Source organism: Mustelus asterias, chromosome 9 (assembly GCF_964213995.1).
Source record: "Mustelus asterias chromosome 9, sMusAst1.hap1.1, whole genome shotgun sequence".
Classification (NCBI taxonomy): Eukaryota; Metazoa; Chordata; class Chondrichthyes; order Carcharhiniformes; family Triakidae; genus Mustelus; species Mustelus asterias.
Window position 1 is genome coordinate 123,514,092 of NC_135809.1, and position 21,021 is coordinate 123,535,112.

Consider the following 21,021-nt stretch of genomic DNA (forward strand, 5'->3'; position numbering starts at 1 on the left):
GTGGTGGTTAAACTCTTATTGATGATACCCATGATGTAGAGATGCCAGCATTGGACTGGGGTGGGCATAGTAAGAAGTCTCACCACACCAGGTTAAAGTCCAACAGGCTTATTTGGAATCACAAGCTTTCAGAGCGTTGCTCCTTCATCAGGTGAGCTCCGAAAGCTCGTGATTGCAAATAAACCTGTTGGACTTTAACCTGGTGTTGAGACTTCTTGTAGGTGATAGTTATTGACACACTTGTGGTGTGGCATGATATTCTTGCCAATTATTAGCCAAAACCTGAATGTTGATCAGGCCTTGCAGTGTTGTGAGTCTGTTACATTACCTGAGGAATTACAATTGGGATTGAACACAACAGCCAAAAGTCAACATTGTCACTTCTGACTATTTGATGGAGGTCATTGATGAAGCAGCTGAAGACTACCTTGGAGAACTTCTGCAATGATGACCTGAGACTAAATTGATTGGTCTCCAATAATCGCAACCATCTTCCTTTGTGCTAACTTTAGTATTTAGTAGAGGTGCAATGGTAGTGGCATTGTAATCCAGAGGCCCAGGCTAATACTAAGAGGACAAGTTCAAATCCCACCACAGTGGCGAGTGAAATTAAAATTGAACTAAAAAAAAAAATCTGGAATTGAAAGCTAATCTCAGTAATGGTGACTATGAAACAATCATTGATTGATTGTTGCAAAAACGGATCTGGTTCACCGATATTCTTTAAGGAAGAGAATCTTCTATCCTTACCTGGTCTGCCCTGCATGTGACTCCAGACCCACAGCAATGTTATCGACTCTTAGTTTTCGGAAATGGCAAACAAGCTACTTAGTTCAAGGAAAATTAGGGATGGGCAAGAAATGCTGGCCTTGCCAACAACACCCACATGCAATGAAAGAATAAAACAAATTGTCAAAATCCCTTGTGATGTATTAGTTGGGAGTTGACAGATAGGATCTTTAGCTAGGTCAGCCCAAATGTTTATTTATTAGGGTCACAAGTTAGGCTTATATTAACACTGCAATGAAGTTACTGTGAAAATCCCCGAGTGGCCACACTCTGGCACCTGTTTGGGTACAGTGAGGGATTACCACAGTAACATTATAGTGTTAATGCAAGCCTGTTTGTGACGCTAACAAATAAACTTAAACACTTACTGAAGCCAACTGTGGCTCGAGCAGGTTGTTAAAACATTTATGCGTTGGAAATGTTGGAGTGTATAGTTTTGTTGACTCAGCAATGAATGTTCACACAATCACAACCTCAGTGAGTACACAGTATGGATTATTTTTGAACCCAACACTATATCCAATGTTATCTGCTGATAAAACCCATTAATAAAATCAGAAAGAGACATTGTCGTCCCAATTATTTCTACAGTTAATTGTAAAACTTTGAAACAATCGAATTGTGGAATGCAAACAAAACTCAACTTTAATGTTTATTTATCCACAAAGGACTTTGCCTATCCTAATGACCGAGGAACAGAAGTCAGCAGTTGTACACAGAGCTCCAATAGGGGGTGAAAGATCTCCCAGTTGTAAATAAACATGAAGAGAATCAACAGGCTTAAAGTCTAGGAAGTGCCCATTGCTTCAATCTGTCTGCAACAGTAGCTCAGATACAGTTACTGAATTTTTCCCCTTGAAGGTGGTGACTCAAAGTCAACTCTTTTGACTATTTTGGGGACCTCACCCAAGCGCAAGATAAAGTTTATTTCTTAGTGTCAGAAGTAGCCTTACATTAACATTGCAATGAAGTTACTGTGAAAAATCCCCTAGTTGCCACACTCCAGCACCTGTTTGGGTACACTGGGGGAGAATTTAGCATAGCCAATGCACCTAGCTTGCACGTCATTGGACAGTGGGAAGAAACCGGAGCAGCCGGAAGAAACGCACGCAGACACGGAGAATGTGCAGACTCCACACAGACAGTGACCCAAGCTGGGAATCGAACCTGGGTCTCTGGCGCTGTGAGGCAGTAGTGCTAACCACTGTGCCGCCCTTAATGACTGAAGCCCACCAGCATCCTTTTCCCACCATGGTGATATTGATCTATGGCTGTTTTCTTTTTAAACCCTTTCCAAAAATATTTTGCACCCCCACCATTTTTCCCTCCAAAATGAGTAATAGAAATGATTAACCTCCGTGCCACCAAAACCAGTTTCAAGCACATTTTTAACTCCACTTCCGGGGCTGAGGAGGGGAGGTCAAGTTTAGTGAAAAGCAAGTCAGGTAACTGGTTACGAAAAAAACGTTGCCCAGTTGCAAACATGTCAATAAGAATGGCTGTGGGGAAATTGCAGCAATCTCACCTAGAATCACCTCTGAGCAAAGTGAGGAGCATGCAAGATGAAGACCTTGCAAGGAGCAGGATGAAACAAAAATACCTAGGAAAAATAGGAGTTACTGTCAAAGGAATAGTGCCAGGAACGCTTCAGGTGCCAATAATACTTTATTTATTTAGAGTTACAAAGCATTGATTAATAGGTACTTTCATAAGCTTCCAATAACAAAATGAATGTGCTAAGGCGTTTTATCACATTGGACTCAATTCCATTCAGTGTGGAAATGAAACATAAAAACAATTCATCATTGCTTTACAGTCGGTTTGTAAAAAATTTGGACATTGATCATTTATAGAGCCCCTTCTACATTGACTTGGATGTATTTCAAATGCTTTATTGTGAAAATAACTGACTTTTGAGGGATGAAAGTGGTTGTGAATAGCTATCGTACAAATGTTTCTCCAGCTTTATTGTGAAAGGTGCTGATTCGGAAGAACGGTGACCCATGATCGCTGAAAAGGGGGCAATTTGAGAGTGAAATGCATCTTCGACTGTGGCAGGAGGTTTTTTTTCTTTAATCCGCACTAGGTAATGCTCCACCCGACTGTCCATGTCCCACGCCTTTCGGGCCAAAGTTCCTCGCATAACAAGCTGCAACAGTAAGAAAAAGGAGTTTGCGTCGATTTAATTGTCTTTTGAGACGCAAATTCAAATAAAATCATTTCAAATAACATTCTGCTAATGCATTTAACGTGGTTGTTCAGATCTTATTCCAAGTACCAGAACTGGTTTCTCTTTGTTATTTGGTCATTTATCCACGTGTGTGTGTGTGTTAGACAGAAATGTAACACGAACAAAATGGAACTCAATTTCCAATCAAAAATGTGTTCTTGGGCAATCAAGGCAGTTTTTAAAAATTGCGATATGGGCATCACTGGCAAAGCTGCCATTTATTTTTCATCTCCAATTCAGAAGGTAGTGGCCAGCTGTCTTGAACTGTTGAAGTCTATGTGGTGTAGATACACCAACAGTGCCATTAGGAGGGAGCTTCAGGATTTTGCCCCATTGATAATGAAGGAACAGTGATATATTTCCAAGTCAGGATGTTTTGTGACTTGGAGGGAAACTGGTCAATGCTGGTGTTCCGAGGCATCTGCTATGTTTATCCTTCAGGGAAGTAGAGGCTTTTAAAAAATTCTTAACAAGATCAGGGCGTCGCTGGCTAGGCCAGCATTTTTTATTAGCCATCCCGGATTTCCTTTGAGAAGTTGGTGGTGAACTGCTGCAGATGTCCATGTGGTGCAAGTATAGTGCTGTTGGTGAGGGTGTTCCAGGATTTTGACCCAGTCACAGTGACTGGTATATGAAAGGAGGTGAGCTGTTGCAGTGCAGTTTGCCATGGTAATGGAGGGAGTGAATGTTTAAAGTCATGGCTTAGATTTTAATCAAGTGAGCTGCTTTTTGTGCTGCATGCTAATCCAGGCAAATGGACAAATTCCATCACACACCATTGTAGATGGTGGACAGAGTCTTTGGGGTGTCAAAAGGTGAGTCAATCACTATAGATTTCCAGCGGCAGTCTCACCTGTTTGTTACCCCAGTTGATCAGCATGTCGAACCAGTAAGATAGAGGCGGGAAAAAAAAAATTAGGCTCATGCCAGGTTTCTCACTTCTCACCATGTTACTGGCCTCAATCTGCCAGCAAAATTAGCTTTGCACCCAGGAAGGGCGCAAAGCTATTTTACTTATTCATTAAGTAATTTCAATATACGGAGGTGAATCCTGGATGCAATCATCCGGGCTCACTTGTACTTACCTGCTCACCAGTCGAGGTCCGCACCGGCAAGAATCACGTATGCTCCCCATCCACGGGGACCAGATGTGACAGCCTCATCAGCTTTTGAAGTCCCCTGGCAGGGCAGTAACAGCCTGCCACCCTGGCATTGCCCAAGAAGCTGTTGCCCTGGCATTGCCAGAGAAGGAACTCTGCATCGACGGGGGGGGGGGTATAGTTGTAGTGACAAATCTCCCACGCACTACGTACACACTGTACACAGTGCACTGGGAGATCAGAGCACCTGTGCAATGGCGTCCCGACAGCTCAGCAGCCTGCTTCCCAGCATGATTAGGCTCCGCCCCTCCCCCTGCTGGCGAGAATCACACTTTGCCTCATTTTTATCTCCAAGTGCCTTACGATTGCATCTGGACATTTCCCCCCCCCCCCAAAAAATGGGCGTGATTCTCTCCCGTTTTCACGCTTGTTGAGCACTTAGAATTTTTTGTTAAGATCGATCCTCCCAAGTCTCTGGTTTGCTCTTGTTCAGCTTTGTCCAATGGGGAGCCCAGATTTTGATGGTAAGGGATTTGACTATGGAGGTGGTTAGACTCTCTCCCTTTGGAGCTGGTCATTGCCTGGCACTTGTGTAGTGAAAAATGTTACTTGCCACACACCTTACTTTACTAAACCCAGTACCAATCCCTTTGGCTTTTGTACCATGAAACCTTTTTGTCATTTAATCCCACCCTATCACAGACCTTCCCTTTTGTTCTCTCAATCCCTTTCCCCTTGCTCACAGCTGATTACATTTCTCTTCCCTCCGTTCCGATGAAGGCTCATCCACCTGAAATGTCAAAAACTGTGCTTCTCTTCACAGATGTGGTTTTCCCACCATTCTCCATTCTTATTTCAGATTGATCTTCAACTCCACCTGACGAAGGAGCAGCGCTCCAAAAGCTAGTGGCATTTGCTACCAAATAAACCTGTTGGACTTTAACCTGTTGTTAGACTTCTTACTTATTTCAGATTTCCAGCCTATACAATACCCTGCTCTGGTCTTGATTACATTGAAATGTGATCAGTGTAATCATGTGGGTAAACAGCTGCCACCTTGCCCACAACACAATCTCTCAAACTCTAGTTCGAAGGATGGCTAGTTGATCGACCGAGGAATGGCACCTTTGCTGCAAATTCAGCCATGGCAACTTTTAACACCGACCTGAAGTAGGAGTCTCAAAGTCTGATCGGATGGACTTCAGTACTGTTCAAATATTAGCCCGAATCATGAAAGATTCAAACGTTTCTAGTCCGTCAACCACATCATCAATAACAAATAATTCCCCAATTCTGGCAGCATTGATAGTGAATGTTGCTGTAGATGATGCACTGAGTGCCAGAGGCAACATTTCCCGATTGCTGATCTGACAACCTCGTTTAAAACCATCAATAAACTGAATAACGTGTTTTACTGCAGCTAAATATTGATGCAAGAACAATCCACCCAAGAGATACAACTTCCAAACAATGCTCGCTGTGGAGAAAAATGACTGGTGGCAGAATCCTACCAAGTTTGATCTACTGAATGCTCTTTGTCAAGGATAACCATGCCCAGGGTCTTATTTCAATTCTGGTTTTCTCCTTTGTAAGAAGCAGCTAATTGCGAAGTTTTGCTTTACCTTTACAGTAGATTTCTCCATCTTTGTCGGTGACGGTTGTTGATTCCAGGCTCTTGCCACACAGTGCACAGCGGAAACAGGTTTTGTGCCATGCCTGCAGCCAAATGAAAAATGAAGATTACAAAAGTGGGGTGGTCAACTGTACTAAAGGTTGCAGATAGGTCAGGAGAAGTATCGATTGAAAGAAATATATGCCCCTTATAAATCTCACAGTCTTGTAAGTTCAAGATGGCGCCAGAACGAGGCGACCTCTTGCAAACTGTCCCCAGCATACCCTCTTATTCTATCTTTTATTCTCGTTCTATGCTTTTAAGAACATGAACTCTCTTAAACTCAAACAATGCTCTGGGGAAAAAAGATACAGAAGTCTGAGATCATGTACCAACCAACTGAAGAAACAGCTTCTTCCCTGCTGCCATCAGACTTTTGAATGGACCTCCTTTATATTAAGCTGATCTTTCTCTACACCCTAGCTATGACTGTAACACTATATTCTGCACCCTCTCCTTCTCCGCTATGTACTCTTATGAACGGTATGCTTTGTCTGCTGTGCGTAAGAAACAATAATTTTCACTGTTTACCAATGCGCATGACAGTAATAAATCAAATCAAACCTTTCAATGCATCCCCTTCAAAGACAATGATATTTTCCTCAGGTAACTGAGGCCAAAACTGTACACATTCTCCAGGAGTGGTCTCACACCAGAGCCCCATATAAATTCCTCACTCTTATACCTAATCCCCTTGGAATAAAAGGTTAACACATTCGACTTCCTAATTGCACAATTCACAGAAACCTAACATGCAAGAAGTGTATGCAGACTCCCACATCCAGTTCAAGGTTAACGTTTACTCATCTCAGATTGTAACAAAAAAAAAATTGCTTTTCCATGCTTCCTACCAAAAAGTGGATAATTTTGCACTTCCTCACATTATGCCCTATCTGCACATTATTGTCCAATCATTTAACCTGTCAACATCCCTTTGCAGCCTCTTTACATGCACCTCACAGTTTACATTTCCACCCAGATTTTTTAATGCCCAGCAAATGCTAGTATTACACTCAGTCACCTCATCCACATCTCTGCTCTTTGCCTTAATTACGCCTTGTGGCAGCAAGATCCTCATTCTAACCATTATTGCAACAAGATAAAAGCAAATTGCTGCAGATGCCGAAATCTGAAACCGAAAAAAGAGGGGAAACGCTGGAAATTCTCAGCAGGTCTGGCAGCATCTGTAAGGTGAGAAAAGAGCTGACAGAGTCCAGATGACCCTTTGTCAAAGCTGGAGCAGAGCTTTAACAAAGGATCATCTGGATTCGAAACGTCAGCTCTTTTCTCTCATTATTGCAACAAGAACATGTTTATCGTACCACCGAAACATTGAGACACAATTAATTACCAAACTCGACAAGATGATGAAAAGCTTGATCAGAGCTTTAGGCTTTAAAGGAACGACTTGACAGAGGAGGAGTAGAGTAGAGCAGAGAGGTTTAAGCAGAAAATTCCAGATCTTAGGACTTGGGCAAGCATCGGCAACTGTGAAGCAATTAAAATCAGAAGCCAGAATTGGAGCTGGGATCTTGGGAGAGTTGTAGGGCTGCAGGTTATAAAAAGGTGCAGGGCCAAGGAGTGAGTGGAAAACCATGGATGGGAATTTCAGAAGTTGGGATGCTGCTGGATCTGGAATGAATCTTTGCCAGCAAGCATAGGGTTAACAGGCCAAGTGGTTGTGCCAGTTGTGACAAGCACAGCAAACAGTTTTGGATAAGCTCAAGTTGATAGAGGCTGGAAGATGGGGAAAACACAAATTTTTCCCCCTCAGGATTTACACTGATCTACCCGAAAACACTTCAACATTCAGCAGTGACTGGAAAGACCCAAATAAAATGAAATGACCAGGTGTCCTTGTCTCTGGCAGTGACTCGAAAGAGCAACAGCTTCCCTCAGGCTTTTGGCAGTTCAATTTGCAGCTAATCTTGTTAGAGTTGCGTAGCAATTTATTTTACCTGCCATAGGAAATTGATGATGAGCATTTTAAATACGATAAAACTTAATTAAAATGCAAGACCGAGTTGTGACCAAGCTTCCAGTGAAAAGGCAGAAATTTATCTTTTATCGCGCTCAATAAATGATGGGATTATGGGCATATAAAAGTGTAAACCGAAACCACGGTGACATTTGCGCTTGCTCCCTTAGGAAATTTAATCTTACGCTTTATTTGACAAAAAGGAAATGAGATGTTAATTCAGCTTTTCAAAAATCAGACAGTACACGTCTAATACAACACATCGATAGCCCACAGCCTTATGTTTTAAGTATGTGGTAACAATGTTAAAAAAGTTAAACCTGCTAATTGCCTATTAGAGAAATTCATTCATTCTGCAAACAGGTTCTGGGCATGGGGCACCTCCTGTCGTGATGCATCGCAGGAATTTTATAAATGCCATATAGAATTAGACAGCTCAAAAAGGAAAAGTATTCAGCCTGCCTTTCTTGGGCTGGCTGTGTGTGGGAAAAGTTCTCAATCCCCCTTTGGATCTTTTAATGGGCATATTTTAGGAGGAATCGAGTAAATACAATATTTTCAGAAATTAGATTCATTACATTAAGTGTCTTTATTAGTGTCACAAGTAATGCTTGCATTAACACTGCAATGAAGTTCCTGTGAAAATCCCCCAAGTTGCCACGCTCCAGCACCTATTCAGGTACACCGAGGGAGAATTTAGCATGGCCAAAATCACCTAACCAGCACATCTTTCAGACTGTGGGAGGAAACTGGAGCACCCGGAGGAAACCCACAAGACGAGAACATGCAGACTCCACACAGACAGTGACCCAAGCCAGGAATCAAACCCTGGTCCCGAGGCAGCAGTGCTAACCACTGTGCCACCCCAAACCCCGGCCAAACAGTACATCCAAAAGCACCAAAATATTTTGTTCACGTTTCATGTTGATTTGATTTGTCACACGTATTGGGACACAGCGAAAAGTATTGTTTCTTGCGTACTATACTGACAAAGCATACTGCATATAGGAGAAGGAAAGTAGAGAGTGCAGAACAGTGTTACAGTCATAGCTAGGTGTAGAGAAAGATCAATTTAACGCAAGGTAGGTTCATTCAAAAAAAAAGTCTGACAGCAGCAGGGAAGTAGTTCTCGAGTTGGTTGGTACGTGACCTCAGACTTCTGTATCTTTTTCCCGATGGAAGAAGGTGGAAGAGTGTATGCCCGGGGTCCTTAATTATGCTGACTGCTTTGCCGAGGCAGTAGGAAGTGTAAACAGCATCAATGGATGGGAGCCTGGGTTGCGTGATGGACTGGGTTTCGTTCACAACCCTTTGTAGTTTCATGTGGTCTTGGGGAGAGCAGGAGCCATACCAAGCTGTGATATAACCAGAAAGAATGCTTTTCTATGGTGCATCTGTAAAAGTTGGAGAGAGTCGTAAGCTGACATGCCAAATTTCCTTCGTCTTCTGAGAAAGTAGAGGCTTTGGAATTTGAGTGCAGAACTTGCAACAATAGCTGTTTTTAGAAACACAAATCACTGTGGATTCTGGAATCGGAACCAAAAAGCTGCTTTTATTTTTGGATTAGTAATGTGTCAGTCTAACGGGTCCTCCTTGGCAGATGTAGTGAATTTACTTGGCGTTTGCTGCCAGTTGTACAAGACCAGTGGGTCTGCGGCTGGTAAATATAGGATCCCAATAAACCCAAAATGTAAACTCATTCAACAGCCTCTCACCCGATTTGCTGTTGCTAGCCTACTCCATCAACACAGGGTAGGACAACCACGGTCAGAACGATAAAATTGAAAACATGTCTTTGAAGCGAGTACTCAGTTGCTGCACATATGGTAATTCCACTCGGGTCAAGAGGCTTTGCAGCTCACATATCGATTCTGCCTCTCTTCATGGCAGACTGCTTCATCTCACTGGCAGATGGGCCACCTCTGCCTCTTGTTTAACCAAATTCACAATGATTCCACCAGCGTTTGTAGACCATTACCCACCTCACCAAGTTCCAATAGGATTGGATTGCATTACCTTTCTTACAGCTGGTTTCCTGCACTCATATTATATTTTCTGAAATGTGTGCCCCCTCCCACCCCCAAATACTCTTCCTTTTACTGCAACCTGTGGTCATGTCCCCTACTTTTTGTTATTCTCCACATTTTCAAGTAACTTCATTCTGCAGTGCTAAATGTAAACCTACCTGGGACATTAATAAACAAACTTTAAATAGACGGTTGTGGGATGCTTTAAAAAGTGGAAGACTCCCCATAAATACACTGCAAACCAATCAGTAAACAAAATAGGGACAGAATGGGACTGTAAAACTCTTTCCTCAATTACACAATAGACTTTGTACTTATGCTGTTGACACAATGAGCTTCAATAAAACCCACAACCTTCGGTTCATGGAATGCAAATCAATCATTTGTAAAGAGAATTTGATAGAGTCTTCAGTTCAATCTTTTGCAATTCAGTTTCTCCTATATGTTATCCTCAGATCTGATTTAACCCAAACTCCTTTTTCATTTCATCCCATTGGTTTTGTTGGTGCCCTGCATTGCGAGCCTTAGCCCTTCACGTTGTCGTCATAATTTGAGAGACAAAAATAGCTTGCATTTATCTAGTGCCTGTCATGACCAAGAGACATCCCAAAAGTACTTTGCAACCAATGTAATATCATCACTCTTACAACAGCCAGTTTGCACATAGCAAGCTCCCACAAACCACAATGGGCCAGATGATCTGTTTCTGTGGTATTGTTGGAGGGGTCAATATTGACCATCAGATTAGGTAATGAGTCTCCTGCTTTTTCACCTGGTCTCAGTTCAACATCTCATTGAAAAAACAGCAGCTCAGATGTGCTGCAGCACTCAGGCCTTGGAGGGAGACCTGAACCCACACCCTTCTGTCTAAGAGGCAAGGGTGCTATCCACTGAGCCAGAATTACACATCATTTAAAAAAGTGTTTCCACAATATGGGCAGAATTCTCCCATGCCCCTGCCGGTGAGTTCAATAACAGGCAGGGAAAGAGAATTCCACGGGAGGCCGAATAATTTACACCGGCATGAATTACCGTGGGGTCTTTGCTGGTGCCTGTCACAGCAGATTGGGAAACCCATTGGAGGCCAGTGTGAAACAGACTTGCATTCCGCTAATGGGATGCAGATGAAGGCCCGAGCACCCATGCCAGATTCTCTGCAACACCAGTGGGAAATCGTGCCAGGAACAACGTGGCGTGCAGATCTTGGAACTCATTTGAACAAAGCTCCCAGAGATTAGGATGGGTGCCAACAACCCTGGACCACCCCAAGCTGTGGGTGGGGACATCTACAGGTGGATCTTCCACATTTGGTGTCCTGGACAGAGCCCATCTTCCAATCGAGTGTGTTCCTGAAGATTCACCTTCATTTTCAGGAGGTGTATCTTCTTTCTTCAATAGTGGGTCAGTGATGTTGGGCACCTTTTCAATATGACGCCCAGATACGTTGGCAGACTATACACCATTAGATCTGGCTGCCATGGAATATGGCGCAAGACCTCCCCAGGTACATAATTCCTGAGATCAGGGCTGGAGGATATGATAAGTTTTCCTGCCAGCTTCTACGGCGGGAAACAGTCCATGTTCCCTGCAACGCCACGGGACCTAGTTGCCAGTTTGGAGAATTCCATCCTATAACCTGATTCTCTTCCTGCCGAATCCATACAAGATCTATTATGCAAAATTCTGTAACAGTGTTTCCTTTTGCAAAAATATACTTTATCCATAATGCTACAAAACATTTCACATTGTTATAACCCAAGCCGAGAATCGAACCCAGGTCCCTGGCGTTGTAAGGCAGCAGTGCTAACCACTGTGCCGCTCTTGGGAATATGGGGAAAAACAGAGGGCAAAGAAAGACCAGAGCCAGAGGAGAGGACACACATGGATCTCAACAACCTATTGTACCAACATCAATTTTCCAATTCCCATTGCAGTCATCTTGAGTGAAAACCTCAAAGTGCTGAATCTAGACAACTTTTTAAATGGTGGATTTAAGTCTTCTTTGCCCAATTCAGTTCTGCCACCGAAAGAATGAGTCACTTATGTATTTGCATACCTTTCCTCCTCCAATCACCTTCTCGGCTGCATACACAGACTGGCTGCACCGTGGGCACTTCTCCGCACCACCAAATTTACTGGCAAATTTGGAGGAGCTGGGGTTTGAAGATTGGCGTGGTTTAGCCCTGAGAAGAAAAGAAAACAAGAGGTTGATTAAACAAGTGCGTTAGGCAGTGCAGTTCTTACAGTTTCCATAAGTTCCCATTAATCCTGATGAGTCGTTCAATGTGGCAAGTGAATGGGGTCGGACCAGTAGTTGGTCTGTGTGGTCTTAAGTGTCAAATTCAGTCTGTGAATGAAAAGGTTCAAGAGCCACTGCTGTGTAAGGATTAAGGGCCACTATAGTGACTTAGGAGTAAAACAACTGATTGTATTTCTGTCAAGATGGTAAGTTTGGGGTTTTAAAAGTATAAAACCCAAATTCTTAATTTCCGACAGTGTGGTCCTCAGTGTGCCTGATCGAACAAGGTAAAAATAACCAGCATTTATGAAGTGAGTAGATTTTACATATACTCAACAAGATAGAAGATTCTTCTCCCTCAAAGCCCAAGGATTTCATAGGTGCTGCCACCACAAGCAATTCCTTACTTTGAAAACAATTCATTCAAAGGATGTAGGCTTGGCTGGCTAGGCCAGCATTTATTGCCCATCCCTGCTTGCCCTCGAGAAGTTGGCAGAGAGCTGCCTTCTTGAACTGTTGCAGTCCATGTGGTGTGGGCACATCTATAATGCGGAGGGTATTCCAGGATTTTAATCAAATGACAGTGAAGGAATGATGATATAATTCCCAGTCAGGATGGTGAGTAACTTGCAGGGGAACATCCAGGTGCCAGTGTTCCCAGCTATCGGCTGTCTTTCTAGACAGTTCGGAAGGTGCTGCCTGAAGGAGCCAGAGTTCCTTGCAGTGCATGTTGTAGGAAGTACACACTGCTGCCATAGTGCCAAAGTGGTGGAGGAATTGAATATCTCTCCTGTCACTAAAGTGATGATACATTGCAATGTATCTCAGAAGAACCACAGTAGCCATGGTAAAACCGCAAATGAAGACTTTAATTTTCCAACTTTTAGCCCTATTTCTCAGCTGCTGTATTCACAATTTCCCTCTTTCATTGCATTAAGGGGAGAGTCACCTCACCTCTGTATCTAGAGTCATGTAAACTGAAGGCAAATGTTCATCCCTCATTGCCTGGGAGATATATTCCAGTCTGAACAAGTGACATTCTTGTAAATATAGATCATTCTACAAATAATAATACAATTCATCATAAACATTCACAACAACATATTTTAACCCAAGTCCAAAAGGATATCAAAATCATTGAGGTATAGCAGGGTGGCACAGTGGTTAGCACAGCTGCCTCACAGTCCAGGGACCTGGGTTCAATTCTGGCCTCGGGACAATGACTGTATGGAGTTTGCACATTTTCCCAGTGTCTCCCGCAGTCCAAAGATGTTCAGATTAGGTTGATTGGCCATAGTAAGTTGCCTCTTAGTCAGGGGTCACAATGAAAGGGCCTGGGTGGGATTGTTGTTGGTGCAGGCTGAATAGGCCGAATGACCTTTTTCTGCAAATGGGGATTCTATGAACAAATTTTACTAACGCCTCTTACGTTAAAAAGGTAGGAAATAAAAGGTTTCCTTTAATACAGATGTTCTACCCTAAAGATATGGTTCACCACTTAAGGTATTTAGGAAACCAAAAAAAAGTCAACTGCATTGTGCGATACCTTGGCCAGGATTTTTGAGCCCCACCATGATAGGAACTTCCAGCAGCCAGCCAAAAGACTGGATTGTTGGGAAAAAACCCATCTGGTTCACTAATGTCCTTTTGGGAAGGAAATCTGCCGTCCTTACCTGGTCTGGCCTACATGTGACTCCAGAGCCACAGCAATGTGGTTAACTCTCAACTGCCCTCCAAGGGCAATAAATACTGGCCAGCCAGCAACGCACACGTCCCACAAATGAATTTTAAAAAAGTATCAGCAAATATCCCCACTTCTGATCTTACGATGGAGAGAAGGTTATTGAGAAACAAGAATTAAAAATGCTGGAAACTCAAGCAGCACAGGAAGAAATTAGAGATTTAACAGTGAGAGAGGAAAGATTTCCTTTTATCCTTCCTCTTTCTTTCCCTGCCCTTTTCTTCAACTTGAACCATTAACTCTGTTCCTCTCTCCGCAGATGCTGCCAGACCTGCTAAGTTTTTCCCACATTTTCTGTTCTGTGAATGCTCTGCGCCTTTTTAAACTGCAGCTGTGACTAATGAAGTCAAAAAAAATAACAGCACGAGATACACTCAAGTGTGAAAATCAAATTCAAATGTGATTGGTTTCATCGTGCACTAGACGTGGAGACTTTTATTTGAGTATTGATCTGTATCCATGTCTGCATCAGGAGATATATCAGCACTGAACTAGGGTCTGGAGATTGAGTTTTAATATTGGATTACAATGGAGATTCAGAAAACTAGATTGCATTTATGATTAATTTTCCATCAGAAACTCGGTTTCAGATAGTAGTGACTCAATTTCAATCCAGAGGCTGTGACCATCTTTAAAGGATTTTTACTGATGAACTGTCTTGAACCCCTGAAGATTTATAGTCTCTTTTTTCTATCCTGCCATTATGAATTTGTGTATGAATAGTCCCCAAAGATCAGCATGAGAGCAATGAACACTGCTTTCATAGAATGGTTACAGCAGAGCTGGGAGGCCATTCATCCCATCACATCTACGAGAGCCCTGTGCAGGAACAATTGTCTAGTGGTATTATCGTTGGATTGTTAATCCAGAAACTCAGCTGATGTTCTGAGGACCCAGGTACGAATCCTGCCACAGCAGATGGTGGAATTTGAATTTAATTTTAAAAATCTGGAATTACGAATCAACTGATGACTGTAAAACCATTGTCGATTGTCAGAAAAACCCAACTGGTTCACTAATGTCCTTTAGGGAAGGAAATCTGCCGTCCTTACCTGGTCTGGCCTATATGTGACTCCAGAGCCACAGCAATGTGGCTGACTCTCAACTGTCCTTGGGCAACTGGGAATAGGCAAAGAATGCCGGCCAGCCAGCGACGTCTATGAATGAAAAAAAAATCCACCCACCTGATATTTCCCTACCAATTATTTTCCTTTTTAGATAATGATTCCATTCTTTCTTTGCGAGCCACAATTGAATCCGCCTCTGACACAGTCTCAGGCAATGCATTCCAGATCCTACCCACTCACTGTGTAATAAAGGTTTGTCTTATTGCTGTTTTTGGCACTCACCTTTCGGTATCTTCCAGATCTCAACCTTCTGTCAATGGGAACAAGTTTACAGAATCCCTACATTGCAGAAAGAAGCCATTCGGCCCATTGAGCCTGCACCAACAACAATCCCACCCAGACCTTATTCCCGTAATCCTATGTATTTACCCTGCTAATCCCCCTGACACTTAGAGGCAATTCAGCATGGCCAATCCACCTAACCTGCACATCTTTGGACTGTGGGAGGAAACCAGAACACCTGAGAGAATGTGTAAACTCCACACAGACGGTCACTCGAGGTTGGAATGAACCCAGGTCCTTGGCGCTGTGAGGCAGCAGTGCTAACCACTGCACCACAGGGCCACCCTAGTTTCCCCACCCCCCCAATCTACTTTTTCCAGATGCCTCATGACTGAGCACCTCAATGAAATCTCCTCCCAACCATCCCCCCCCCCTCCAAGGGGAACAGCTCCATCTTTTACAATCTATCTTCACAACTGGAGTTCCCCACACCTCAGACCTTTCTCGTGAATCTTTCCTGGACCTTCTCCAATGCCTTCACATTTTTCCTAAAGTGTGATGTCAGAATTGGATGCAAAACTCCAACTGAAGCCGAGCCAGTGTTTTGTACAGATTTATCGCAGCTTCCTTAACCTCTACTTTATGCTCCTATTCATAAAGCCCAGGATTCTGTTCATTTATTTAAAATGCTCTCTCAACCTGCTGTGCCACCTTCAATCCCTCAGTCCTTCTATCCCTGTACCTCATGTTAATGTTGCCTCTCCCTGTTCAGTCTATCAAAAACAAGTTCATTCATTCTTCATAAACACTTACTCCATTTGTTGGGTGCCAGGACTTTCTAGGGCCTCAGAACTAAGTGTTCCGGCACCTTGACCGTAGCCATAGCCCTTTGGTCCATACTTCTTGCCATAGCAAGCCTTGCAGTAGATTTCGGATTCATGTGCAGCGACTGTAGTGCTGTCTAGGGCCTTTCTGCAGGCCACTGGAAATAAAACAAAAGCAAGAGGTCACTGATGAATCTGTTTTAAAGATCAAAAATTCAAGAAACATGTCTTGTGAAAAAAATTGGTTTGTTAAGAAAATATAATACCAGATGTGGGTATACAAGACAATTTCAAAATGTAGAGTGAACAGTGAAGAGGAGGACAGACAGATCAGTGTAATGGGTGGATGCATAGCAGAGAAGGGCAAAGTGATTGTTATGAAGGCAATATAAAATAAAGTGCACAATTCTAAAGGAAATGTTTATGTTACAGTTTATTTATTAGTGGCACACTGAGGGAGAATTTAGCGTGGCCAATGCACCTAACCAGCACGTCACTGGGACTGTGGGAGGAAACCAGAGCACCCGGAGGAAACCCACGCAGGCACGGGGTGAATGTGCAAACTCCATACGGACAGTGGCCCGAGCTGGGAATTGAACCTGGTCGTTGGCACTAAGGCAACAGTGCCAACCAGTGTGCCACTGTGGAGGTGGAATAGGAGACACTTCTGGGGCTGTGCACACAAACACATTAAAGTTAGTTGGGAAAGGAATTAATAAAGTCCAATACTTTAAGGAAGGGCACAGAGTGCAAAAGTAGGTGATAAAACACCAGTTTGGCCTCAACTGCAGTATCATATTCATGATGTGGAGATGCCGGTGTTGGACTGGGGTGACAATCCCAGAAGTCTCACGACAAGTCCACTCACCTGATGAAGGAGCAGTGCTCCAAAAGCTCGTGATTCCAAATAAACCTGTTGGACTTTAACCTGATGTTGCGAGACTCCTTACTGCATCATATTCAATTCTGGATGCAGAAAAGATTCACGGGAATGGTTCCAGGGATGAGAAACTCCAGTTACATAGATAGTAAGGAGATGCTGGGGCTAGTTCTCCTCAGGAGGTGGGAAGATTGGGAGGTGGTTTTATGGAGGTGTCCCAAAACACAAGGCGCCGGGACAGCGTGGGTAGGAGAAACTGTTCCCATTGGTGGAAGGATCGAGAATCAGAGGACATCAGTTTAAGGTGATTGGCAAAGGAAGCTACAGGAGGAAACATTTCTTTTTTAAAAAATGCAGCGAGTGGTCAGAATCTGGAATGTAGTGCCGGAGGAGTTTGGAGGAGACAGATTTAACCATTGCTTTCTGGTTGGTATCAGCATGCAGCGAATGGGATAAATGTTATAAACAGTTCGAAATGGATACGTGGTCAGATAGACAAGGACAATTCTTCAGCTGCTGCATCTCTGGAAATACATAATTGCTTGTAAAGCAGCATTGCAATTTCACTTAGTAAGCTCTCACAAAACAAATAAATGACTTGTTTCCATTCAGGTTATTATTTAACTCGTATCCTTGGTTTAAAGTTTACAACCGTTACCCCTTCCCTCCCAAATACTGCTATCTCAATAAACCCAGAGATTTCTAAAATTCAAATTTGGATTTACCAAAACTGGCAGATGTTGAGTGTGGGGATATGAGCAAATTACCATTGGAGATTATATGCAGGAACAGAAGACTTACTGATCTACAATTATTGTTACTCTCCACAAAATAAAAAAGAGTGTTCACATAACACTGAGTTTCATTTTGGATTGTTACAATTCAGCCAGCCCGAACAAGAGCGCCCTTTAGTGAGGGTAAATGGACAGTTATACAGTCAAGGTGATAGTAAAATGCAAAGTAAATATTCTGCTAAGAAATAATGAATTTTTGTTGTTAACCCATCGGGTAGGGCAAATATCACAATGGCACAGTGGTCAGCACTGCTGCCTCATTGAACTTATTCCTGGTTTGGGTTGTTCTCCCCCTGTCTGCGTGGGCTTCCTCCGGGTGCTCTGGTTTCCTCCTATAGTCCAAAAGACATGCTAGCTAGGTGCATTGGCCATGCTAAATTCTCCCTCCGGGTACCCGAACAGGCGCCAGAGTGTGGCAACTAGGGGATTTTCCACAGTAACTTTGTTGCAGTGTTAATGTAAATCCACTTGTGACACTAATAAATTAACACTTTTAAGTCTGCAATTGATGCTCAAGAGCAACGGGCCCCGAAATCGCTGGAAAACAATGAGCTGATCAAGATGGGAGGCAGGGAGTGGTGACAATCCTGCTGTGTTAGATCAGATCTTTCCTGAAAGCTTATAGTGGGGTCCAGTTTAAAGAAGTTGGCTTACTGCAAAGAAAGCAGGTCTTGTGGAAACTTCTGCTGTTGCACTGTATCTCCTCAGCATGGTAGACAGTCTTCTCACAGGCAGCGCACTTGGCTCCACCACCCCACTGCGGCATCTCCTCGGAAAATGACGATCCAAAAATCAAACTGGAATTGACAAATGATCACAAGGTGTTAATGCAATTTAATCTCCAATAATCAGTCAGTCACACTCATGTAGAAAGCCTATCAATTTTAGCACAGGACAAAGTTTCACACAAGAATCTGGGATAGATTTCCCACCATAACTTTGGTGGAAACAAGAAAAATAAAAAAAATCACACTGTTAAAGTTTATTTATTTGTGTCACAAGTAGGCTTACATTAACACTGCAATGAAGTTACTGTGAAAATCCCCTAGTCGCCACACTCCGGGGCCTGTTTGGGTACACGGAGGGAGAATTTAGCATGGCCAATGCACCGAACCAACACATCTTTGGACTGTTGGAGGAAACCCATGCAGACTTGGGGGAGAACATGCAAACTCCGCATGTGACCCAAGCCAGGAAATGAACCTTGGTCCCTGGCGCTGAGGCAGCAGTGCTAATCACTGTGCTGCTACCATGAAAGATAGTTGAAATAAAACGACATAGCTAAATTTCAGGGGAAGCTAGATAAACATTAGGGAGAATGAACGGAAGGAATTGCTAATAGACATAGGTGAAGAGGGATGGGAGGAGGCTCGTGAGAAGAATTTTTAAAAATTGGCGAGATCCATTCGGACTGAGTGGTCTCTTCTCTCACGATTATGGTTAAGCAAAAAATTACAAACTTTTTTTTGATGTGTGGTACTTCAAAACTAATTGAAGGATTGATTCAAATTAAACTGCTCAAGAGATATACTTGTACACGTTTAGTGTTTTCCAGAATATTACACCCTGCTGCAAATCAAGATTTATTTCTAATGACGCTATTTATTTCCACCCAGTTGGAGGATCTGATGAATTATGAGCAGCTGCCAATCTACAAATAAGCTATTATGTTTCAATCATTATATCGATTTCCCATATTGGACTGAGCGATAATAAGGGATGGCCGAGATCGCATGCCCCTCCATCTTAGCAGCAGAATGTTGCTCTGGTTCTCAGGACACTATTTTTTAAATTTGCTGTGAGCACTGGCATGGGAGATCCACTCGTTTAAGAGGAGAGGTGTCCCTGATTACTGCGACCTACCAATTGCAATTTGACTGATCCCGTGTTCTCCTAATAATACGCAATTACTGGATTCAAATCCCAATAGCAATACATTTCATATCATACAAAGCAGCGTTGCAATAAATGTTTAGGTCTCTCATCTACAAATAGAAATTTATTTCAATTAACTCGAGCAGATGTTACTTCAGAATATTAAACAGTGAATCTCAGTACAAACCTCCTGTGGCCACTTTCACCGAAATCATTCTTGAGAAATGGAGTTCTAAATTTTACACACTGCCACATTTTTAAGAGTCAGTGTTAGGAGTGTCTTTTCCCCACACTCATTCTCTTACGTTGCAGTGCCCTGATCCTTGAATGTCACAAACATGTCACTGTCAAACAGATACCATAATCTATCAGCCTACCATTATCCTTGCACGCTATATGACAGCTTCAGTCTGTGTTCCATTATAGTCCTTTTTTGGAATCCTCGTGATTGCTTGGCACAAATGTGCCACTGTTAACAAGAGGACAAATGACATCATTTGCTCGAGAGCTATAGATTAGTTGGTACTTCAGGAAATAGACCAATGGATAATTTACAATCCGCCTTGGATTTCTCTATTGAAATATGATCAGTGATCATTAGTGTTGTTCAGGAGGATTTCGCATGGATGTCTCCAAGTTTATTTATTAATGGCACAAGTTGGCTTACATTAACGCTGCAATTAAGTTAGTGAAAATCTCCTAGTCGCCGCAATCCGGTGCCTGTTTCTGTACACGGAGGGAGAATTTAGTGTGGCCAGTGCACCTAACCAGCATGCCTTTCGGACTGTGGGAGGAAACCGGAGCACCCGGAGGAAACCCACACAGACATGGGGAGAATGTGCAGACTCCACACAGACAGTGTCCTGAGCCGGGAATCAAACCCGGGTCCCTGGCGCCGTGAGGTAGCAGCGCTAACCCCTGTGCCAACATGAAAAGTATCCCTTATGAATTAATGATTCTTATTTAAAAATCCTTTTAATGAATTGTTGGAAAAGAAAGGATTAACATGTTACAGATGGGAAGGGGGGGGGGGGGGATTAATTTAATCAGCCCCAAATTCTCCTCTCAATACCAGTCTGTAAACTGAAAGGTGTTTTGATTTGCTTTCACCCTTATAAGCAGTAGCACAATTCCCAACATTTTTTTTTTGGCGTCATCCAACTTCTATTAAAATGACCTCACAAACTCACAGTAGGATGATCTCAAAAGAGTTAGTTTATTTGCACACTCAAAAACTAGGGAAGGAGGATAGCAATGTGGCCTCGTTTTCGCTCATACAATAATAGAGAAAGATTTACAGGGTGCAATGAGATAGGCATGCAGAAATGAATCAATCTTGCAGGCAATGGTACAAATCAATGTAGATGGAGCCAGGCACACAAACCTGTACAGAGCTGCTTTGCCATACTGCTGTTTAGTAGGGGGAATGATAAGGGCTGACCTTTGCAGCTCCAAAAGGCAATATTACTAGTTCCACCGGCTGGAGGGAGAGGGACAACATGTCACGTGACTTCCATCTCTTG

At 42.9% G+C, this 21,021-nt stretch overlaps 1 protein-coding gene across 1 annotated transcript in view; it reads right to left on the reverse strand.

Moving 5' to 3' along the window:
• Positions 1–2,435: 2,435 nt before the first annotated feature.
• csrp3 (cysteine and glycine-rich protein 3 (cardiac LIM protein)) overlaps positions 2,436–21,021 on the reverse strand; it is a 31,641-nt gene continuing 13,055 nt past the window's right edge. Inside the window, exons 2-6 of the mRNA XM_078220994.1 lie at positions 18,278–18,420; positions 15,939–16,107; positions 11,853–11,979; positions 5,742–5,835; positions 2,436–2,938 (exon numbers count right to left, since the gene is read on the reverse strand). Coding sequence (XP_078077120.1) covers positions 2,862–2,938; positions 5,742–5,835; positions 11,853–11,979; positions 15,939–16,107; positions 18,278–18,389 — 579 coding nt within the window. The 5' untranslated portion in view covers positions 18,390–18,420 and the 3' untranslated portion in view covers positions 2,436–2,861. The remainder of the gene's footprint in view (positions 2,939–5,741; positions 5,836–11,852; positions 11,980–15,938; positions 16,108–18,277; positions 18,421–21,021) is intronic.